This window comes from Amblyomma maculatum, chromosome 3 (genome assembly GCF_055883805.1).
Source record: "Amblyomma maculatum isolate TAMU_Amacu chromosome 3, ASM5588380v1, whole genome shotgun sequence".
Lineage (NCBI taxonomy): Eukaryota > Metazoa > Arthropoda > Arachnida > Ixodida > Ixodidae > Amblyomma > Amblyomma maculatum.
This window is the reverse complement of record NC_139346.1, coordinates 161,494,168-161,518,742: the sequence shown is the minus strand read 5'-3', so window position 1 is coordinate 161,518,742 and position 24,575 is coordinate 161,494,168. Positions and strand designations below refer to the sequence as shown.

General features: G+C 43.9%; 1 protein-coding gene across 3 annotated transcripts; it reads left to right on the top strand.

Moving 5' to 3' along the window:
* The first annotated feature begins 102 nt into the window (after positions 1–102).
* Positions 103–24,256, top strand: LOC146196667 (neural cell adhesion molecule L1-like). Of its 3 annotated transcripts, XM_084598440.1 has the most exons (8): positions 103–242; positions 2,082–2,369; positions 6,963–7,156; positions 12,531–12,660; positions 13,979–14,116; positions 16,060–16,685; positions 16,767–16,918; positions 18,220–24,256. In XM_084598440.1, exons 1-6 carry the CDS (start codon positions 173–175, stop codon positions 16,239–16,241), a joined length of 1,002 nt encoding a protein of 333 aa, XP_084454566.1. In that variant the 5' UTR covers positions 103–172; the 3' UTR covers positions 16,242–16,685; positions 16,767–16,918; positions 18,220–24,256. The 3 variants fall into 3 exon arrangements, with proteins under 3 accessions (XP_084454566.1, XP_084454565.1, XP_084454567.1); XM_084598439.1 differs by having other exon boundaries at positions 16,767–24,256; XM_084598441.1 differs by lacking the exons at positions 16,767–16,918; positions 18,220–24,256 and having other exon boundaries at positions 12,436–12,660; positions 16,060–16,198.
* Positions 24,257–24,575: the final 319 nt, after the last annotated feature.

Sequence of the window (24,575 nt, the reverse complement as noted above, 5' to 3'; positions counted from 1 at the left end):
TAAATTTTTTTTTCGTGGCTGTCTTGTTATGAGGCATGAAAGCTTCACAACAGAAACCTATTCCTAATTTTAAATTCCTGTTCTACAAGACTACAAGCCGACGAGCAGAAGCAGCTAACTAGGGATCAGTGCGCGGATCTTCAACATGGCCGAAATAGACTCTTAGCAGCTTATGATGTTCGGAAAAATCGTTCATAATTCCTTATTACTGATTTTATCTTTGAATGATTTGTTCTTGGAAGGTGGGTAGACATAATCTTTCTATTTCGCCTGGCGTTCTTGAGCACAGTGATCGGCTCGCGCTCTTGTTGCTCACCGCTTCCACTTTAGCTGTCAGAATGCCTGCGCTGCGTCCTCCAGTTTCTGATGTAAACACTCTGTCCTCTGTGTTTGCAGTATTAAATTAAAACTGTGATTTTAAAACACTGTGAATGAACAGACTTTCGCGGCCAATGGGTCTTCTTTTACTGTAGAGGAAAGCGTCCTTGTAAATGCGCTGCGACAGGTAATTCATTTAAGAGAGTATGCAAAAGGTTTCTTCGGGTAAGCCCAGGCAGAATGCATTTTACGCTCTCGAATTATCATTCTCAAAAACCAGCAAAAGCTATGTTTGTGTCATCGTGCAGGCGACGTCACTAGGGTATATTTTGCTTCATCAGCATTTGAGCACCGCCGTCGTTCTCGCACGCGAAAGCTTTTGGTAGGCGTGCGCGCTGCCAGTCCTTGCTTCTCGCGATCTCGTTTTCACTTGCTGGTCGATCGGTTGATAACTCCGCAGTTGAACCTTTGCGAACTCATGGGATAAACCACAGTAACTAGTATAGCTAATGTTTTGGGACTTCATGAAGCGCGAAAGTTATCAAATAAGTGTAGCGGTTACGTGATTTGTGAACCTACTTCGCAACGGATTACTCGATTAATATTTTGTTCGAATGTAAAAGAGCTATTTATTCAAGTCTGCTGCATTTTGCATCAAATGCACTGTGGAAGCTCCTCAAGGTAATGCTGCGTTTAGGTAACTGTCCCAAGCATTACAAAAATATTTTCTTGCCAGATAAATATAGTTTGTGCTTGCTGCTTGACTACACACAGTAACTGACCAGTTGCACTGTTGAGAAAATGTGCGTGATCGCTTTTTATGCGTAATGTGGCTTTTGCTCGGAGTTCTGTATTATAGCAGCATTACACCTTTAGGAATGTTTGCTGCTGTTTAGGACAGAATAAAAATGACGAAATCTGGGTTCTCTAAAAGCGTTGAGAGTGTAACAGGTTGCTGACATACCACCTCGTGCTTAACAATTGTCTAGGTAGTGCATAATTCACTTAAGTGCACAGTTTTCGAGGGTTTTCTATTGAACTTTAGCTGATATAGCTGAAAGCACTTTTTTTTTTTTTTTTTTCACCGTAGCTCTTTTCTAACGACCACTGCAAGTAAATTGTGCATATTGGCAAAAGTTGCTTGTGTCAGGAATATCTTGGAAAAGTGCTACTCTACTCGCATGAGTAGGCGACAGGGTATTCAACAACAAAGTTGTCTGTTTAGTTGTATTGCTTTGGTGCCCTATTCCGCATAACATAACAGAACCAGGCTTGTCAAAAGGAATTTGTTGGTAGATAGTCTTTCTGTCATCTGTGATTAGACATCGCATCATCGCGGAGTGCACCAGTGGGGATTGAAACATGATGCTGGCTTATGTTCTTGCTATTGCTGTGTATTGGAAATGCTTCCATGTCGACCTTGACGATGAGAGCAGTGCTCTTGCTACATTGCAGACTTTTTGGCATCTCTACAGTATCCTCCTCGAGTTACTCGCAAGGCCAAGTATGGAATCAGCTTGTGCATCCGAATGCACCGTGAGCCTTGTGTTAACACAACACACCAGTGAAAATGCCCTCCGACTTACCCTTTGCTGTGTGTCCTGTGCTCCTTTTGTTCATTGTTAAATTTGTTGTCGGCCAAAGGTGAAACTAGTGCTAAAAGTGGTTGACGAATATCAACACTCCAGGTGCAGGGCCATGTCCCAGCCTTGTGTGGTGCTGCCACGTTCACTGTTGCGCTTTTTCTATTTTTTGGCCTGCAGCCTCGTATCATCACTTTAAAGCTGGGCTCCCGAGCCTTATAGAGGGAGACCTAGGCTCACGCCTCACGCTACAGTGCAACATTAGCAGGCAGCAGCAGCAGCAACAGCAGGTGCAGCGTGTCCTTTGGCTGAAAGACGGCCGAGGCCTTGGGCCTGAGCTCAGCTGGACTGTGTACGAGTATCGTGGGGACCTGGTGTCGTCCGGTCTCTTGCTGTCTGATGCGGGAAACTACTCGTGCTACTTGGACACTCCGCACCCCCGAACCAGCGCTCAGCTTGTCATTCGCAGTGAGTGCACTCTAGAAATGCTTTGCAAGTTCAGCAGCTAGCTTGATAAAACAAGGCAGGAATATGCTAAAAGTGAATCTAGCCAGCTACCACGGATTCAATAAGTGACCAGGTAATGTTACATCAGAAAGAGGCATCAATAAAGGCACGGTTGTAGTGGGTACATGCTGGTACTCGGTGCAAGGTACTTGCGTTGCAACTTGCAGGTAGCTGTGGTAGGAGCTCTGCTTCCTAAACTTGCATGGTACATGCGTGAGAGGTAGGTATTGCAGTGGTTATGAATCTTAGGTTGTGGCATTGACCTGCAACCTTAACCTTTCCTTGAGCAGAACCTGCTTGTTGCCAGCTTTCTGTCAAGCCAGGTGTTTTGGAAGAGTGACTGAGAACTTTATGGCTTGAGAGCACACAAGTTAGCCAGAGGCAATCAGGCAAATTCTTCTAGCCTGCTCTATGTGGGAGGTCATGGGAGCTGGAAAAAAGGGGGTCATGATGGGTGCCATACACTGATTATAGATGCCTGCCTACAGCACAGACATGCGACACTTTCATCTGAGGCTGAAAGTTTGGTTGCTGTGAGGAAAGGGCTGGTTCCTAACTAGAACACAGCATTATCACCTCTGGACGAGGTCAGACGTGAATGGCTCCCAACGAGCAAAGTATATGGGGATTTTCAAAAGTTTATTGACATGTCCTGTCTAGTTACAGCCAAGCCACATACAAAAGGCTCGGATGTTATCAGACAGATTCTATTAAATGTGGCAGGTGCCTTGTGCTTCTTTATTACAGTTGTAGCTCTCATTTGGTCACTGGAAAGTAGAGTGTTTGTTGGCCTGTGTGGAAGACACACCCTAGTGTTTCTCCTTGCTGCTGGCCAAAAGCAGAGTGATCTGCTGTCAGTTATTGATCCAAATCTTAGACAAAAACCAATCCAGTTGAGTCTTGGGTAAATGCACAAATTTGGACTGAATTCTTGAGTAGTCTGAGACATTTCCTTGAAGTGGCATATTACTTCGAAGGCTAGGCATAGGGAAATAAAAACTTAATTTTTTCTGGCTCAGTGCCAAGTCAAGGAAATTGGAGAATTTTTTAAATACCACAGCTGCCATAGCGTCAGAACGTTTTGCTCAGAGGGATTTCACAGCTCAATCAGTCAACAACTGTTCATTTTAACCTTTCTCGAATGTTGACCTCTGATGGCCTTGACGTCCTCAATAATTACTTAAATTTTGCACAAAAATTAAGTGTACATGACCCTGCTAGCTACTGGAGGTGTCCCTTAGACTGTTGCATTGCACCTTGCAGAGTAGTTTTCTTCTAGTTTATTTTTGTGCTGCGGTTAGCACAGGGTGCATGAGCATGTTTAGAGTGCACAGCTCTCTCCAGGGATTTGATGAGAGTTGCTAGGCTCAAAATGCAGTGCTTGTGAGCAAATGCATTCACACAGACATGGCTCTTGATACTTGAGTGTTTGAGACTATAGATGCCAATAAATGTGCATTAGAGAGAGAGAGATTTAATGAAATGGAAGTGGGAGAGGTTGTCCGGTGATAAGAGGCCCTGGCCGGCTACTCCACACTGGGGAAGGGGGCAAGGTAAACAAAGGGGAATTAGGGTGTGAATGGAAGGTGACGATGTCACAGTACAGCCAATTTTTTTGTGGTGATCCATGTTATGGTTAGATCTCGCACACACTTGGCGATACATCCATACACACCAGTTGTCACTGCGTACACATCAGCATGGTTGCAGGGAAGAGCACTGCACTTTTGTTACGGGCACAAATGCATAAACATGCACACCACTGCACTGCACTAGAAAGCAGTTAACAGTTGCCACAATTCCAATTGTCACTACACACATACCGGCACTGTTGCAGAGAAGACCTCTGCACTTTCTTGTGCAGGCACAAATGCTTAAACACCATCTAAACAGATTCAAAATACACATCCATATGTTCCAGCAGATACACGTATGCATGTCAAGTATGTACCATAAACCATGTCCTCGTGAATAACGCAGCACATGCAAGAGTAACCGCCAGAAACCTAGACCTGTTCCTCCTAAAGAGAGCCTTCATAGCATGCCAGGTATCAGTTTGTTTTGCCCTGGCACCTAGAGTAGTTTTCTTACAGAGAGAGCGGCTACCCAGCTTCCTGAGATCAGTTTCCAAGTCCTTCCTCTCTTTAGTACAGTGAGGGCTCTCACAAATAATATGATAAATTGTCTCTGGAATACTACAGTTCGGGCATTTCGGGCCAGCCTCAACTGTCAAGTAGCTTTTGGTGTGCGCGAACACCAAGCCGTAACCGAAGAAGGAGAGTTCCGTGACGCCACATGACTTTAGATAGTAGGTGAAGTTGTAAACCTTGAGATGCTGTTCTACTGACGTTTCGCATCGTTCGTAATTGCATGGCACGCTCCATTGAATCAGCCAGTAAGGCTTCAGCGTCACTCTTCGAGAAAGGGACTTGTATGGAGGCCTCTTGTACTCGTATGGAGGCCTGATCAGCATAGGCGAGCTTAGGTTCTGCATCAGCGCTTTCATTTCCTGCGATACCACAAGGGCTCGGTGGCCACTGAGACATAATTATAACTCTGTCACATGGTCACTTTCGACTCTCATTGAACTCTATCTGCATTGAGGTTTTCAAGAAGGATTGAAGCGTCCCGTGCTACACGGGCATTTTCAATGAGCATTGAGAAATTTTCCTCGTGCGCTTTAGAGCTCACTGATGACGAGGGTGTCGATGACCTCTTTCGAGTGTGCTTGAAATCTCAAGAGCGCTTAAGGAAGCAGCTTGAAGTCAAGCAGGCTCGAGCTTGACTGCTTTTGAAAGTTGCCGTGTGACAACCTCGATCTGCATTGAGTTGAATGCAGATCGAAGTTGAATGTAGATCGAGTTCAATGAGGATTGAAACTGTCCGTGTGACAGGGGTATTATGGTGGGGCCACTCTCGAATGCCTCAGCTAGCAGAAGCACAATTTGCCCAGTCAGCTGCTCATGTGTACTGTAAAATCTTGCTAATTTGAAAATTTGGATAATTCGAACTAAGAGTGGGGTCCCAGCCGACGCCCATGTAAGTCTATGGGACCGGATGCTCGTTAATTCGGATGGGCGACCACATCACCATATCACATGTGTAGTCAGCAATCACGGAACTAGACCTCTTCAAGTATCAGTCACATGGAAGTGGTGCCCGAGCACTTTGCGCATGCTGTGGCAGGTTGCATAGTTTCAGTTTCGCTTTTCTTGGCGTCACGCCGTCCCACGGCAGAGATTGGGTGCGCGCATCATCCAGTCGTGCAGTTTCAGACACTGCTTGGTGCATCAGTGTATTTTTTTACTTTTATTTTGGAATGGCATCACGCTCTGCGAAACTGTGTGCTAGTCAAGTGCAGTTTCACTGCAGTGTGCACCACACCACGATCTGTGCGATGAAGCGTCCTCAAAATGTGATGGGGTTGTTTTTTGTAGAGGCACTGCGTTGTGAACTGTAACAGCACTGCGTTGTGAAAAGGGTAACAGAGGCCTTTACGATATTGGGACATTTTTTCTTCAGCATTCCCGGCGGTGTACGGAAGACAAAACACCTGACTAAACTGAGAAAAACTGTTGTTCTCACTTGCGTTTCACCTCAGAGGTAGACTTCCATCATGCGGGTGTTCATCAGATGAATTTGCTGTGATGCAAATGGTTTTTCGCAGTCTTTTCAGGACCATTGGATAATTCAAACATTTTTCCTGGTCTCTTGAAGGCTGAATTAACGAGAGTTTACTGTACTTGGCTTCGTGTCTTTTTTTATAATCTGCATGTCTTGAGTCACAGAATATTGTCCAGTGATGTGCGGATGTTCTCTCGTTTGCCCGCCAGTTCGGTTGTCATGGATGATGTTTTATGTATGAGCCTAGAGCAGTGGCTGTAGGTGCTTTCGGGCACTATGAATGCCGCTGTTTATCTGGTGGTGATCACTGAGCCATCAACAGAAACAGTGCACTAAGTCACCATGGCTAGGTGAGGTTGTTTCAGTCCTGACGCTGTTGCAGTGTGTGATTCTTTTGGTATTCCTGGAATATATCCGCATGGTTAACTTTCGATAAGTCCATAATGGCACCTCCAAAATTTGGTGGGTCATGTAGTTTATAGGTATCAGATTTCATTGTGTTCCGATTGCTTTCGAAAAGGCTGTTTCTGGGCACACACTACTATTGGCCAGTGGGTAGTGGCGATGTCTGGTTAGATGTCTCAAATGCACCCGTAGTGGCTCTTGTTGGAAATAAATGCGGGCTGGGCTGGGAAGTTGCTACTGCCACTAACAGCTTCTTATTAACTGTAGCTTCATTTAGCTGGGGTTGATGTCAGTAATACCTTGCTGGGTCAACATTTCATTTTGTAGTTCATTTTTGTATTCTTATTTGAACAGTTGCTTGGTTCACTTTTGAGGCAAGTCCTTGGGCCTTGTTTGGGGAGAGAAAATGCTGCTGTTTTCATACTTCCAGTGAACACTTCTCTGCTTTCAATGGAGAGCTTCTTCAGTTCTTGTGCGTCCCGACTACATTCAGTTGTGTTATTTTGCAATGGCTCTGCACAACAGCTCCTCCTGGGCGTCTGGCAAACGTAACGGTCCACCCATCAAGTGTGGTAGCCACTGTGAGGTGGCACATCACCAACGACGGAGGCTACCCTATTTCCCACTTCACTTTGGCCTACCAAGCTGCCGAAGCTCCTGCCGCCAACAGCTCGGCTGCTGAACACCACTACCTGCCCGTGCACATCAGTCCCGCCGCTGTGAGCACCTTTGCAGCAGTCATTCTGTGCTAGTAAATTAGTCTCGTTGTGTGCTGCTTTTTGCCTGCACTTGCTTGCATTTATATTGTTTCAGCCAATTGCATTGCTTTTATGCTTTAAGGCATTTCAGAGTAGCTTTTGTTTTACAGTACCTGCTGCAGTTGTTTTGGAAACAAACTTTGTGTCGCTGTAAGCCAGTGACATCACAAAGGCAGGGCAGGAACCATGGAGAGCAACTTACATCAACTAGTGTATGTGAGACTACAGTCAAATCTCAATATAACGAATTGCGGGGGACTGCCTAAGACCATTCATTATTTTGAAATAACGTTGTAGTGAAAAACATCAACTATAAGCCAGTGGTCAAACCAAGGTATGAAAATGACGTACCTTGGCAGCAGACACATGGGCAGGCAAGCAGCACAATCTCAAATGAAAATTTTCCACTAACTCCAAAGTTGATTTATTTGAAGAAATCAGTTTTTTCTGCCGCATGCCGCGTCGCGCAACATCTCATCGTTTACGTCACTGCACCGAGCGATGAAAGCGCAGACTTTGTTCATGCATGCGCAATAAAACACAGTCCGATACAACCTCATCTTCAGTTTTCACTGAAGTTTAACAATCTTGTATCGGTCTTTCAAAGTAATCGCGACGGTCGATGGGGCAATGTGAAGCTGTCTGCAGAGGTGGATCTGCTTTTTCCCTGCATCAATTTCTTGCAATATGGCTACCTTTTTCTGCAGCAAAAACTGCTTTAGCTTCCCCTAGGCGCCATCGCTGGCTGCATTTACCCTTTGATGCCCAAACCTGCAATTCGCAATTCAGGCTGCTGATTTTGCTAATACAAGTTAAAATAGCATCCAAAAGCACGAAACAGGTGAAAGAAAAAATATTTCTTTATTCATTACTTCGTAATGAATTGTTGCTCCTGGGCAACATCGGGCATTTGCGGTTCTACTTGGAGTGGAAGGAGTGGAAGCAATTCCTTGTCGGTAGCAGGCACAAATGCATCCTGCACTTCTCACAGAAGAGGTAGGTGTAGCCTGTTTTGCAAAACTTGCACGCAATTCAGGCTGCTGATTTTGCTAATACAAGTTAAAATAGCATCCAAAAGCACGAAACAGGTGAAAGAAAAAATATTTCTTTATTCATTACTTCGTAATGAATTGTTGCTCCTGGGCAACATCGGGCATTTGCGGTTCTACTTGGAGTGGAAGGAGTGGAAGCAATTCCTTGTCGGTAGCAGGCACAAATGCATCCTGCACTTCTCACAGAAGAGGTAGGTGTAGCCTGTTTTGCAAAACTTGCACCTGTTCTTCTTTTTGCCGTACTGAGGCCAATGGTGCGTACCATCGTAACGGACATCCGCTACTGGCCGTGGTGCCAGAGGTCGCGTGATTGGCTTCGGAGGTGCATGTTGACTTCCTGCTGCCATGCTGGACTTTCTTTTCAGAGGCTTTGTGTTTATTTGAGCCAGGGCTTGCCCAATGTGTCCGCGGAAGGTGAGCAGAGGCAGTCTCTTCTTGATGCCCAATTGCATGCAGTGCCGCTTGTAGAGAAGCCACCCATTCACAATGGAGACGTCTATGAACCAGAAAAATATCCTCATGTACCATTTTTTTTATTTGTGGTCGGTGCGGTACAGTTCTATAAGCATGTCAGCAAGGTCCACACCACCCATAAAGGCGTTGTATTCTTTGACTTAAAAAGGTCGAGGAACCTCAATGGTGCGTTTTTCCTTGGCGCTCCATCGTTTGCATGTGTCGGTCGGCTGAACCCCTGCGTAGCTCGACACGAGGACAACAGAGCTGTTGTCATACCATTTTGTGACTTCAATCTCTGTTTTGGAGTCTGTCCGGAAATCGACGGATCCTCTGCCTTGGCTCTTCAGTGTTGCTTCGGCGGCAAGAGGGCATTTCTCTGTCCGGTCAGCTCGTACTGTTCCAACGCTGTGAAATCCTCTCGACTTCAACTCCTCCACAAGCCGCAGACTGCTGAACCAATTATCAAAATATAATTTATGATTGACATGCGGTTCCAAGTCCTGTACCAAGTCGATTACGATATCTCCAGATATGCCGAATCCATGTTCATTCGTTGTGGTTTTACCTTCATAAATTTGGAAGTCGTGAATAATTCCAGAGGAACCTGCGCGCGTGAAGACTTTGTATCCCCACTTGTGGGGTTTTGATTTCATGTATTGTTTTAGAGGGAATCTTCCTTTGAAAGGGATAATTTGTTCGTCAATACTTTGGCGCTCTTCTGGTGCCACCTTTTTCATATTTTGTTTCAGAAGGTCTACAATGGGGCGCACCTTGTACAGACGATCGTAGCCCTCTGCATCTCTCGGCTTCGCTAGAAAGTTGTCATTCATGTGCAAACTCTGGTGAATGGCCTCGAAGCGATTTCTTGACATCAAGTCAGCCACCACAGCAAAACGGGTTCCGTTCTGCCAGAACATGCGGAAGTGGGGCATGCGTACCGTTCCCGATATCACAAGGATTGACAAATACTTCCGCATCTCCTCGGGTGTGACGCCAATAGAAGTACCATTCTTTTGTGTAGAGAACAAATTCGTTTGGAAGCACAAAGAATCCACCATTCGGGCGTCAAAGAATGCTGAAAAGTACTCGTAAGGAGTCAGCACATCAGCAGGTGGGGGTGGCAGCTCACCTTTCCATGAAATATCCATGAGTGGCAAGTCTTTGCGTTGCCAATTCCGCGTTGGCTTCTTTTTTTTTTTGGCTTCTTAGTGCCCCTAGGTTTTTGAGCGGTGCTTGACAGAGCCTCAGGGGACGCGCTTGGAACTTCGTTGTTTTCGCCTTCTGGTGCATTGTCGCTCCGAAGGTTGGTGACAAATTCCAAAGGGCAGTTATGAAGAAAAGAATCTTCTTTAGTTGGTTCGTAGTCTGGATCATCGGGGTCGCTGTCTATGTCTATATCAGACACTTCTCCATCAGGCAAAAAAATTATCTCCTGGATCTCCTCGTCCGTGAGGGCCCGTCGTCTTGATTTCTCCATCTGAATATAAAGGCATTATTCTTTTCTCTCACTTCATGCAAGCACAAAAAAAGGCAAATCCAATGAAATTCTGCCCCCTGTGAGCAGTTCGTCAATTGCAAGAGCTCGGCGCCCTAAGCTTGCTCATTATTACATGCCACCCACACATGCCCGATGTTGCTCCTGAGCAACATAATAGTTTGCACGCCTTGCGCCAGGCCACTCTAAACTTTTCTATCGATTTGATTGCGCACAAACAGTTCCCGTCTCATAATCGATGAGCTTCACATACTATAAAGTTTGCAAATAGCGCCTAGTTGCTGATCAAAATAAAAATATCTCACCTCGCGTAGCAATGTACACGTTGCTCCTCGGAGTCCAAAAACTTGTCTGCTGTTGTAGCTACTGAATGAGTGCTGCCCTCTGTTTTTTAGCTACAGAAGCAAATGCTTCTGTATAGACACACTAGATGGCGCTGCCATACCAAAAGCGCAAGATGCGCAACAGAAAAAAAAAATGTTTGAATTGTTGCCCGAGAGCAACGTTGGGCATCAAAGGGTTAATCATCAGATCTCGCGCGAACTTCACAATAAGATTGCAACAAAAATTCCTCCACATCGCACACGCGAATGGCACGAGAAACCGATTAGTGAACGACACACAACACGGAGAGAAAGAAAAAAAAAAAAAAAAAAGGCAAGTTGCTGGTTACTGCCTATTAAACCAGTGTTTTGTGGTGGTGCTAGGTGTTGGCACTAGATATGGCGATGGTGATAGCAGAAGTCCACGGCATACACACAGAAATGGCATTTTCAGTTTCACGCGAGACTTGCGGCACTGTTATCTTAGCCTAATTCGTAATTACTGGTGTTCCTTGATTATAGGAGAAAAAGTAAATAATGTGCGTTATTCTGAAATCTGCGTTGTATTGAAATCCGTAGTTTTGAATTATTTTTACGTTGAAAACGCTGGAAGTCAGTTGAGGATTTTCAAATTGTTAATTTGACATTTTTGTTAATGTGGTGTTCGAAGTAACGAGATATAACACCTTTGTAGCGAAAATCCTTATACAAAGAGCATGGGTTCATGGTTTCCTCACGGCTATGCTGCTGCTACACAGCAACACCAGGGGCTTAGAAAAGCAAGTGAGCAGAGAGCTGTAGCCACTCATCTTCTAGCATGCCCAAGAGAAAGTAAAGTAAGAAAACCCGAATCAGCTTATGCTGCATGTTCTGTACATAGCCCCGCAGGAGTATTGGTGCATTGGCCTCGCTGTGTTCCTTTTTTTTTTTTTCCGGCTTCTGTGCTGCACATGATGTGAGACTGCGTAAAGTCTGAATCGCCTGTACGGGATCAGAAGGGTATTGAGTCAGACATCCCTGTTCAAGTATGGTAAAGGATTCGTTTATTGCTGAGTAACAGATGAAGTAGGGCTCTTTGAGATATGCTTGAGTTGCTGATAGGTTTTCCGGACAAGCCTGGTTATATGGACACGTTCACTGCTCAACAATCGAATGTGACTAACATTTTTCACATGCTATGTAATTCTTTTCTCAGTCTCTAAGCCTTAGCCTCGTTTCTCTGCCCTCTACCTATAACCAGCATTAATGAAGTTGCTGCAAATTCAGCTTTTTACCTATATCACTGTTTTGATTAGATCTTGTGATAAAGTAGTGATTTTCAGCAGCTTACTGAATGAGAAGATGTTCGTTAAGGGCAATTTTTAACACTGCAGTGCCATCACATGGTATTTTCGAAAGGCTGATTTTTAAAGCTCTTTACATAAAAGTGTAACTACCTCCTGTCATGCATACGTTTACTATGAAAGCAGTTTGAAGTTGGCAGTAGCCGCAATTCAAGTGATGTTACTTTTATAAGTTGTTGGAAGAAGCCACCACCGGTGCGTAAGTCGTGGTCTGAATAAGAAACTTTGCTTTCTCTTGGGCATGCTAGAAGTTGAATGGCTACAGCTCCCTGCTCACTTACTTTTCTAGGCCTCTGGTATTGCTGTGTAGCTGCAGCATTGCCGGGAGGAAGCCATGAAACCATGCTCTTTGTATAAAGATTTTTCGCTACAAAGGTGTTGTTTGCATTCCTCGCAGCCTGGGTCACTTTGGGACATTAAACGTCTCGTAACATCAGCACAGGTATTGCAAGCTGCTTGAAAAGCCATTGTTCATTGTGGGAGTTTTCAGCTTTCAAATAAAGAGCAGGGTTCTTGTTTCTTTTTTCAAACTTAGACAAGCGGTGCATGCACTCTCTCGCCATCAATGCAGGATGTGAGAGCAGTACGCTCTGAAGCAGTAGTTGCACACTGGTTCAAGTCTCCTGCTCATGTTTTATGCTGCCCCCTGTGTGGTGTCCCACGCAGAGGCAGTTCTTTGTGTACCACCTGGAACCGGGCACCCCGTACATGTTCCGCATGTGGGCCTCTAACCGCCTGGGCCCCGGGGAGGCCACCACGGTGTATGCCTCCACCTCCAAGCCACTCGACCCTGCAGGTGTGTGAACCAAGCTGTGCACTCGATGAGACTTTGACACTAGTCGCAATCGCTCGAGCTTCGAGCATTACAACTACACCAAGACTGAAACTGTGAGATGAAGACCATAGACATGGGTTTCTCGTGATAGCCTGGCTCTCTGATAAAGGTTTCTGTTTCTGTTGCAGATGGTTCCATTGCCCAGGGGCAACTAATAATAAAATTGCTCATACTCGGAATGTTGACAGAAGTACTGAGGAGTAAAAGAGTGAATTAAAATGAGGAATATCTTCAAAGTATACTGTGCACACAAAAACAAGGACGTGAAGGTACACACAACAAGCGCAGACTCGCGACTGAATTCATATCGAAAAGAAACACATCTTATATACATTCAAGCATCACATCTAGGCCCATGCGAAGTTCATAAAACTGCCTTCTTTTTTATAAAGTTGATCGAATTGTCACTTATACAATCATCCCCACGTTTGAACTTGCAGAGGCGTTTTTCATCAGTAAGCGGGGGGGTGACTGTATAAGTGGCCGTTCTATAAAAAAGAAGGCAGATTTATTCATGGGCCTAGATATGATGCTTGAGGGTATATAAGATGTGTTTCTTTCGATATGAATTCAATTGCGAGTCTGCGATTGTTGTGCGTACCTTCAGGTCCTTGTTCTAATGTGCGCAGTATACTTTGAAGATATGTTTGACTGAAATGAAAAATACGAACAATGTTTGCTATTTTAATTATTAATTTTCTTTTCTCTGATCAGGTTTTCCATATTCGAAGGCATTTTTTTCCCGCATTCATATTAGATTTGTATTTGAAAATTACAATATTCGCACGCCCTTAGTCAACATTGATAGTAGCAATGCATTGGAATTCCTTGTTTTATTATAAGAGCATTCCATACTTAAGTATCGGTTACAAACCACGCACTTATGCTGCCTTTTAATTAGCATTGTTCTGCTCGTTTTCATTAAAGTGCTATGTTTTAAAAAAAAAATTTCTATATTTTACTTTCTCCATACTTCCTTATGCACTTGTCATTGCGAGCGTTCCCTTCGCACACGCCATGTTCTGCTGTGAGATAATTCTCGCGAAAATGATGATACCTGCCCTCTCCAATGATTTGGCTGTTGTGCGGTGTTACCACATAGGCACTGGTATCACTTCCAAAAACCCAGCGCTGTGCCATTCTGTCTTGCTTTTCTTTTTTTTCCCCTTATTTCCTCTATGGTGCGTCACCTAATCATGTTGCACAGAAATGGGGCATGTGCATCCAGCTATGCTACACCACATTGCCCACAACAAACCTGCTTGGCATCTTTGTGCAGAGGTGGTGCAAAAGATGTTTGCTGGTGGGGACGACTTCAGCACGGCAGCATGGATGGTGGCCGTGTCTATGGTGATGGGGACCATCCTCATTCTCTCCTGCCTCAGCTGCTTGCTCATCTACAAGGAAGGCCGGCATGGTGCGTTCCTTGATTTCAGGACAATTCAGCTGGCTTACTACAAGCTGCAGTAGCAATCTGCTAGGCAGCCAGTCATGTGCCGAAAATTTTGTCAGGGCTCAAGCAGAAAGTGCCTGGCCTGTGCTGTAGATGGGATGACAATACATTGTCTGTTTTCTCGACATGCTCGCCCAGTTTTATCTCTTGTAAGAGAGATGAGCTAAAATCAAACCATCACCTGTCATACACACACAAAAATGAAAATAACTAAAAAGGAAGCCAGTGTAGTTGGCTGTAAACAAGGGCCTGACTGGCAGTGTTTTCACCTTTGGCTCTGCAAAATGGTTGCCTGCTTCTTTTTTTTTTTTTCCACATGTGGCTCTAATAGTGAAAAGAGCGCATCATTGCTGCTTCTAAATGCTACTAACTAGATTTTGAGAGAAGATTATCCTTCTGTCCATATTTAGATAAAACGAAAATTTACATATCTTGTGCCTTTGATGTTCTGAGATTTTTGCATGACAGGGGCAAGCATATTGTGTCTATAGGGCATTGGCCGGGAACACACTCAAAGAAAGTATTATCCCAAAAAACATAAGCGAAATTGTGTCAGCACGATTCCACTGCATAGATTTTCTTCTTGATGCCAGTTGCATTCAGAAACGTTAATGTTTAGTGTACATTGCACAATTAGTGACATTCAAATATTTCACTGTAATGTATGCCCGGTTTGTTTCATCCATAGGTAGTATAGTGTGCGCAAAGATAAAATTTTGCACTCACTTGCCTGTACTCCGTTTCATGTATCAGGTGCAACGCAGCAAAAGATACGCAAGTAGTCCGCAAGGAAAAAAAGGACGCGTACCACTACGCGCTCATTTTGTGGAAACGGGCTCTATTCCGAGCATACATTTTGCAATAACTTGCTTCGCATGCCTGGACATCTTCGCAGTATGGATCTTAAAGAAAAAATCCGCTCCAAAAAACCATTTTCTCAAAAAGAGATGCGCAGCGTGGAGGGCACAGTTGACAGGGTTGCGGGGCAGCGAAAACGCGACACGAACAAAAACGACAAACAAAACATACAAATTCACCGAATCTGATCTTTTCTCCCCTTTGTGAAGTCGGTGGCAAATGTAAGATGTATTAAGCTTGCAGACAAAGCAACTATTATTTTCTCTCGTCAAGAGCGGGCACAATTTTTCATCGCAGATGCGGGGAGTGCAAGCAAAAGCTCTAGCTTTGGCAGTGTTGCACTTGATGTATGAAACAGAGTATAGTGATGCATTAAGCATTAGCACAGGTCTGTTTGCTCTGCCTGAAATCAATAAAAGGATGCTGTTCAGGAGAAAACAGTTGCACAGAGAGAGCTCTAAAACTAGAGGTCAAATCAGAAACTGCATTGGGAGAATCATTAGCATTAGCGGAGGATGTTTTTACGAACTGCCTGTCTCTAACTGCATATGACTAATTATCTGTCACTAGTCAGGTCACCATTAATTATTATATTACTAATTATCACTAATTATATTGTTGCTAAGGACATCACTAATTGTATTTATTGTTATCACTAGTAATCGTTGCTATATTTACCACCAATCACATTTTTATTTTTAATCTTTGCTATTAATGACTAATGACTCAACATGGCATCACCAGGTGATGACGTCATATCCGGCAACACGTTTTTATGACAGATTTCGTGGACACAACATAACCTAGTAAGGCTTTTACCTTAAAATAATAGCAGGTACGAGCTATTGATCAGCTCGATAGGTAGTACCATCTGGCTGAATGAGCTGGAATAAAATTACCTGCCATTATTATTCGTGTTTTTTGCTCCAGCTTCTCCTAGCTTTTGTATGTGCTGGTCAAGATTGTGATTAAGTGTGAAGTGAAATGCAGTTGTGTGGGTTACTAGATGTGAGTGTGTAACTGAGGTTGAATAAACTCGTTTTCTGCAGAGGAGCTTCAAGACGAAGTGGAGGAAGAAGAATCGTCAGTTGTGCCCCACATTGTTGCCAACCCCGGCTTTGAGGTCGACTTGGAAGAAAGCTTTCTTCTCGATCGTCCCGACTGCAATGACAACAATGAACGTGCAGTCAGAACCAACAACAACTCAGTGGTGCGTCCATCGCACGTGTGACGACTGAGTTCACAGCGCCGGCTCATCATGTCAAGCAGCCTAGCTAGTGAGGAGAGCCAGAGTGACCTGTAAAATGCTAGTGCTTAGTCCAATGTGCCAGGCTGTTCTTTCACCTGCGAGCAGTGCAGTTTTCAGCATCAGACAGTTTTGTTTTCTGGGCTCATTGCTCTAGTTTTCTGCGGCGTGCCATGTTGGAGCAACAGAGGAACGCCCGTGTCTTTGTGGTGTGGCCAGTCAATTTGCAACATCTTTGCAGTGCCCCAGCTCTCTGGTTTCAACAGGAGTATGGACAGACTACTGAAGTGCAAAGAATACAATGTTCCTCGGATCTTTTTCTACGCTCGTGAAACAGTTCGTACAACACATTACCGTCGCCAACCAACCCACCTGGAAGGGATTGGAGTGCTCCCATCTTCATCTGGCTAGCACAGGTCTATGTCTAAGGCAAGTTCTGTAGACAACTGATGTGTAGGATGACTAAAAGTGCAGTTTTATCAAAACTTCATTTTTTTTTTCTTTTTTTAGTGTTTGTTACTCCTAAGGGACATTTGATCAGCGTTTATTCATCGAGGCAGCACTGAAGTGCAAAGATGCAAGGGCACGAAGAGGATGATGCCAGTCCACGGTTAAGGTTCTGCGGAGCACTTGCGACTGTCGTTTTGTACCACTTGGTCCACGTAAGTCTGTGCCGGCTGGCAAGCCTGCGGCTCCATTGTGCATTCCTCTCTTGCTTACTGTAAAGCAATTTTTCTCTTGATGAATGTGGCCATATTATGCCCTCCTTTCCGGGATATTCTCCTCAATTTTTCGAAATATCTTTATCGTTAAGTGCACACCCCTAACCTTGACAATAACCATGATTAGTAGGATGTCTTGTGGCCATTTTCACTGCTCATTGAGCTATTGAAATGCTGAACTTGACGCTGCTGCTAACTGCAGTTAAAGCTAGTGATATTTGGCTAGCCCTCACAGGTCACGGTTAACGTTCTCAAATGGTGTCACCTTGAGCTTGATAAGAACAGGAAAACTTCACTTACAGTTGTAGAGGAAATGGCTCAGTATATTCGTCTGCAAATCAGATATGATGAGTCCCAATTTATCCTTCTCACTGAAATCTTGATCAGGTGTCTTCAGATTTATTTCTGCATATGGTGTAAAGTTAGTCTTATGCTCCCTTTCTTGGAGGCGTGCCTTTCGCGTTGCTGTCTACTTCATGAAACGCACACTCATCAACTGCAACTTGTTCTTTGTGACCAAAGCACAACCCAACATGCTCTCTTCCACCTTCTTGAACAGGATTGAACCGTACTGTGAAGCAGAACAGTGATGTGTGTCAATTCTGCATTAGAGTTCATTCGAGGTTGTGTTCTACTGAGCAGTGGATATATCTGCAGGAAAGGGGCATGGGATGCATTTTATGGCTTTCAGGTTTCTACCGGTGCATGTTGGACAGGGCTTACTGGGTGGGTGGCTTTCCAGCCACTGTTCTAAGTCGTACAATGTTTCTTCTATGAGCATGTTTCCCGAGACAGGTGCATTGCAACTTTTTCTTTTTAAACGATTGTGTTAATAGAGCTGAAGAGTTTCATTTAGAAGAGCGGAAGCATTAAGCTGCTAGTCCTTGCTCACTTCACCCACAACAGCATAGAAATACCACACTTATTTTAATCAAAGAAATAGTATAAATTACACAGTTGCAGTACACTGTGTGAAATTTTCTTTCTGGGTTGGAGTCTGGTATTCAATGTGAGCTCATGCCACCTTGAAACAACCTTCGTGTGAAAGCATTTGCAGTTATTTGTGAACAGCGTGATGGTTCCAAACGGTTGTGATGTCTTATTGCTTATATTGCACGCTGCTATCCAAGCTGCAGAGCGTGGTCATTCTTGTAGCTGATTTTGGCAGATGATGTATTGCAGCCGTGGCTCATTGCCATAAGGCCAAAGAATGATACTGAGTATGTCTCAGCTGCCTTTAGGTTACATGGGCCACCTGTGGAGTGCGGAGTTGGACTGGGCTGTTTCATTAACAAGGAAGTGGAGCAGTGCTATTACCAAAATCAGTGGTCAGTTCTTTTATTTTCTTCTTTTCATTCTTTTTTCGTTCCTTAATGCTGAATAATCTGTCTCTCACGTAGTATTTCATTATTTGCATGTTGCCCAATGGCGTCACCGTCTTTGCCAAAAGTAGCCAGGCTGCTTGTTCCAATTCTCATTCGGGTAGTATAGAATCAGTACCAGTTCTGAGGCTGTAACTCTGTGCAAAGTAAAGGCTAGCAACTGTCCTGACTTCTTAACAAATTGTTATCTTCTTTAGTTCTTTTGGTGCGCAATAGTATCCATGTTCTTTTATTTATGAAGGGTTATGGACATAAAATTTAAAAGATTGGCAAAGGATGTAATTTGTTTCCTTAGTAAGTTCCAGTATCAGGTGTTACGCAGAACGTAATTTAACATTTTCAGCTTCGGCTGGCAAGCAGTTTCAACATTTCATTCTTCACGAAAGTTGACAACAAGTGTCATGTAATCTGAGCTGATAAGAAATCTTTACATCGCTCTGCCCCTAGAAAACAAAACAAAACAGTGACATGAGCAGTCAGACATTTCGCTTCCTCAATTTCTGAGCCCACATGATCAGCAATGCTTCTGTGGGTTGATTGTGTCATCATGCAAGTGTCGCTTATTGATGCTGGCCAAAGCCAAAACTGACGACAGGAAATTGCTTGTAATCAATCATTGGCCACAATATGCTCAGGGTCCTCTCATTCTTTCTTTGAGAACTCTCCTTGTGTCACCAACGTGTAAAAGCTGTGTGTCTGCATCGCTTCAAGGAGGTATTGCATGATACACAGGTCGCAGAGAACACCTGTATTTGACTGCACTTAAGTGTTGGCAGGACGGCAAAATTCCTTGTTGGGCGTGGTGAACTAACCACGGCTCTGGGAGAAATGCTAGCCATCTCTCAGGCATGCCACACAATTTTTTTACCATAGATGGGTCTTGCAGTGTGTGCTTGTATTGCAGTAAGATGAATGCAGTTGGATAGTTAAGCATAAAGAAATTATTTGCAGCAACAGTAAAAAAAATTACTCTTGTTGCCAAGAGTATTAGTGAGCAAAAAATGCTTGATGATAACCTCTCACTAATGAAAGAGGCTTGGCCACGTTGCATCTTTTTTCACTGGTGTACTCCAATTGGAGCCGGCCAATTGAGTTCCTATTTTGCAAGCTTTTGCTTCTATGTCCATGAGGACGAACACACTTAGAGTTTACCAAGTAGATTGCTTCACGTGGCCTGACATTCACCACGTGCATGCCATGGATTCATAACTTTTGCCATCCCGAGGGGCATCACAGTGAGGCTCACGTGGTGTTAGTGTGCCAACAGGCTCTGTAGGCTCGCCCTAAAGGTCTGGTCCTAAGATCAGAATGCTCTGAAATAAGTCCGGCACAGAAGGTTCGTTAGGGTGTAGCATTTTTGTTTGTGCTCGTGGCACTCAACTGAGTAGAGATGTGCTCTACTTAGTGCAGTCTGGGTACAAACTGCAGCAGCTTTGTGCTGGTGGACATAGGTGTGACTCTTCAGTCTTAGGGTATATGTAGTTGCCAAACAACTCCCATAGTGCTCGCATGACAATTTTACAGGACGTCTTTGACAAAGAGAGTTGCGAGAAATTTGTGGTGAAGGGAAGGCTGGCAGGCACTATTGTAGGTTGGAGCATCAGTTTGTGTTTTTGTTGCCTTTACAGTGCCTTCTATGCCAGAAATGTAACATATTTTACTGCCATTTGGCAGGGCGGTAATATTATATTTTGTTTAGCACATATGCTTTGGTGCCATTGGGTCGGTAATGTCAGCATTGCTTGACCATGCCTTAATTTGATGTTTTTTTATGGAAGCACATTGATTAGTCTTTTTTTCTTTTTAACAAAAAGAAGTTCTTGCTTGAAATATGAGCATTCCATTCCCTTACAGTAAAACTTATTTGTACTTTTTATTGCGGGAAGTTCACAGTTCATGTAATGCAGAAGTTCTCGCAACTTTGAGCATTCCTGTGAGCATGAAACAAATTGCACAAATCCTATAATGGACTCGGCCTTTGGTGTCGATGTAGCTGCTGATATGCATTTCAAGGTCATTCTTCCGGTTGTTCCCATTTATCTCAGCTTTGTTGGAACTATTTTTTAAGGGGTATCGTGTATGCTTACTTACATGTATGTACAGGGTTGTCCACATCTAGCTATAACATGGCCACTGCCTTCAAAGCGCCATTGCATATGACCCGGCCACATACCTAATAAAGCCTAGTGTTAGGCCATGCAAAGCACCACCTCCGGGTCTCTCTGTGCATGTATCCGTTTTCTTCGATACGGGTCTGCGTGCGACGCAATTTCGCTTTGAAAGCTGTGACCGTGTTATAGCTACAAGTGGATGACGCTGTACAAATGAAAACCCATCTCCTTTCCTTCACAACTGGTAAACTTTGGACTTGCTTATGTTGTACAAAAGTTACAAAGTGCTGTCTATGATCTCATGAAGTTTCATTTCAAGTTGCGTGTGCCAACTGTGTGACAGAGCTTAGTGGAAACCTCTTGTCATCGTGGTTGCCAACAGCCTTCTTTCTTTCTTTGGGTGCCATTGTAAGCTGGAGCTGGTTTTCAGCACTGGAGTACTTGGGAAAGGAAGAGTTTTACCTAAAAGCAAGGCATGTTTCTTAAAGGAGGAAAAGGTGTCTGGCATTTTTTTCTTTTTGTACATCCTGCTGTTCTTCCATTCTCTTTCCTGCTTTTTGACATTGCCGTGTGAAGTTGTAGCATTTTGATGCATTTCTTGTAAGTAGAGCGTCACAAAAGGAGATGGTCGAAGACTGTTTTGTGAGTGAATCATATTCAAAAAAAGAAAAAAAAAAGAGAAAGAAAAGAAGTGGTAGCCATCTTTCAATTCAAAGTAACAGCGTTTTAGAGATGCTCTGTTTATGTTCATAAGCATTAAATAGTTGCATTCCATTTATGAGCACAAATGTTCAGTACGTCTTTATCTTTGCTTTCGCTTGCCTCTGCCGCTTCTGTTGCCCCTGCGCCATTGTCTGTGCTCCTCTGTGCAAGAACAAATGTTTAGTTTCATGTGCTTTTGCCCGCTTTAAAATAGGAGAAAGGATTAAGGGCACTAACACAGCAGCAGCTTTCCTTAAGCTGCCAGGCCCCAGTTTTAGCATAAGTGTACCAGCTAGCTTGTGCTGAAAATTTTGTTTTTATTTTGCTGGAATAATTGGGGCCCGCTGACTGATAATTCAAGATTAGTCGCTTCATCTCTTTGTTTTAGCCCACACTTGTTCAGTAGCTCCAGCTCCCCACTCTTTATGGAGAAAGGGGGTTATAATTGTTGCCAATTGTGTAGAAGTAGTAACAGGGAAGTTTTCTATTCATGTCGTGGTTATTGCTTTCCTGGAGGAGGTCGTTATCGTCTGCGTGTGCCATGCATGTTGAGCATTGGACCGGCGGGAGGCGCATGGTTGCGGATGGTACATGATTGGGAGATTATTTATAAAATCAGCGAACACACCTTTGCTAAAGCTGCGCACTCGCCAGCTGACTAGTGGCCAGATTGCTCCGTGTTCACGCGTAAAAGTGGTTTTTGACTGGTCGTCGCTCTGGCCATTCAAATGGTTGGCCCCGTGGTTTGGCCCTGGCTGGCAGTGTACACGTCGCGGCCGGTCATGGAAGCAGTTTTGTGAACGTGATTTACCGATTTGCTGGCGCAGTCTTCATTGCATGAAAAAATCAATGTGCGCCATAATTCCGTGTTGGTATTTAAAGGTAGCTTGAAACGTGCAATAATAAAATGTCGATCACAATCTCAAGATACTATTAGTTTGTGAGGGGAGGTTTAATGCAGTGCTAGCTTGTAGCTCACAATTTGATTTGAACTGATTTTGTAGGTCCTCTTTATGCTGAATTAATGGAAAGTGATGGCAATGGCATTTAGGAAGCTGCATTATTACTAGGCCAGTTTTGTAAGGTGTTCACTACTGTAGTCACACTTTTTCACATAACAACTTACTGCATTCATAAAGGAGACATGCATGGCATTTTACGCAAAATGGATTGCCACTATACTAATATCCTGCTACTGGCTGCTGCCTAGACTGAAATGTTCCTTTATATTTGATTGCCAAGGGGCTTTGCAAAAGAAGTTGTGCAGCGGGTTTTCTTTTTCTACTTCCATACTGTCGATGAGGCGCAGGAAAATATTTAACCTAGTGGACCAAATGCAGGCTGCGCGGTTGAGAATATGTTCAGCGTTGCATCTGCAACACGACCTTTCACAAGTCATTCAAACTATGGTTTATCTGTCGACCTGTTGGGTCACAGACACCTGTTGCAGCTTCTTGCGCCTGTTGTCTTTAACAGGTTTTTGTCTCAGTGTCAGTTTTGGTGTCATTTTGAGTAATACAGGTTGTAAACTCGAGTTCAGGGACAAGCAGGCATTTGGATGGGCAAGTTCTCAGTGTTGTCATCTTGTCTGTATGTCAGCACTTGGTTCAATCCTAACAAATCATTGAAAGGTGGTCACATCAATTGTTAGTCCCACATTTATGATTGTCACATCTTGTGCATAACTTACTGGCGTTTGTTAGTACTTTTATTTAAGTTAGGCATTCATGTACACTGGTTGTTATTTTACTGTAATATGTTATGTTTGTGTGAAGCTAACTTATTCTCCTGTTTGGAGACAACACCCGGTGAAACTCAAACAATTCTCCTCTTTGGAGACAACACCTGGCGAAACAACAGTGCCATTTCTGCATTGCCCAATTTCCAAGGTGCATTGTGTGAAATGGCTCACAGTGGGCTGCCTGAAGCTTCGCTATGAAGCAGCACGTTTGAGCCTCTCTGCTTTCCTCAGAAACACTTCTAGCGGAGCGCTGCAACTCTGTGTATAAAGTGAGTCATATATTATTAATAAGCATTGCATAAGAAGAGCAGTTTGCTTTTGGCTTATACGAGCAGCATAGTGCGCGGGGGTAGCGTTCTCAAGTGCTAGTTGACCTTCCTATGTCTTCTGAATTAAATTAGGCTATCTTAGGCATTAATGACATGCGGTAGCTGGAATCACACAAATGCTTAATACTTTGTGTAGTTTCATAGGTCACTACAACATATTAATAATGCTGCCATTTTCAATTTTTGCTTCTAAATGGAGTATCCAAAAATCTGCGTAAGGGCATTGCAAGCGTTGTTTTTGCAGGCAGCAGTCAGAGCGATACCCTCAGACAGCCATAACTGTTTAGGTCTATATTGGAAGCTCAAATTCCTGTATTAATGAAATGCATGGAACAAGATGCTTATTTACAGAAAATAGCTTGTGTTCTGCACGTAATATTTAATCCATTAAGAAGTCACTTTTCTGTGCTGTTTTGCTTTTGATTGACTGAATAAGCATTTGTGTGCGTTCACAGAGGTGAGGGGAGCAAGGAGGAGAATGCCCCCCCTCCATAATAGGCAGAAAAAAGGGGGCACACATTTTGTCTGTACCTTGCATCCCAGAAGACCAGGTGCTACCACAAACTTGACCCATGCTTATGGAGGGACCTGTGCACCTATGCCACTCAGTATCCACGTACTACTTTCCGACAAAGGAAAAAAAAAAAATGCTAGTACTGTTGCCGCATGCACTGTCATCTCCCTCTATGAGTTGCTTTACCATTTTGCTGGCTAGCCTGTTTGACATATTCCCACTCTGTTAGTTGCCTGGTCCATCCTTGTCAAATTTGATCGACTGCTTTTACAGAATCTGTGTGACCTGCAAAATGAAAGTTGTTGGCAAAAGTGCGAGGCTAGCATGCTTTAACAGCAGAGCTTGCAAGTGCTTAAGATGAGTGCACGCTAACTTCCACTTTCAGAAGATGCTTCATCTGCACTAGGCTTACTGACGAGGTCCCTGCATAAGAGCAGATAGACCTGCAAAGTGCAATAAACACACAGGCCCGTTTTTTTTATGTGCTTGTAGTAATAAGGAGGTTGAAGCTCATTGTTTTTCTGTTGTATCTCGCATTGTGGTGGTGATCGTGGTGTCCCGTTATGTGTGAATGGTGCTTTCAGATTGATTGCCTCGCCATATGTGACATGGGTCACTATTTTTTTATCGCACCTGTAGCCAGCGCCTGTATGCGTGGTTAGTGTGTGCCAGGGCAGCTAGGCTACCATTTCTATGTTCATTTCTCGCATAACAGACTGTTTTTGTTTTTTTTCCAACGTGTGATGTTTGCCATAGTCGAGTCTCTCTGCATCGTTGTCAGCATTTTTTTTGCAGTACAGTGAAGGATGCATGTATGT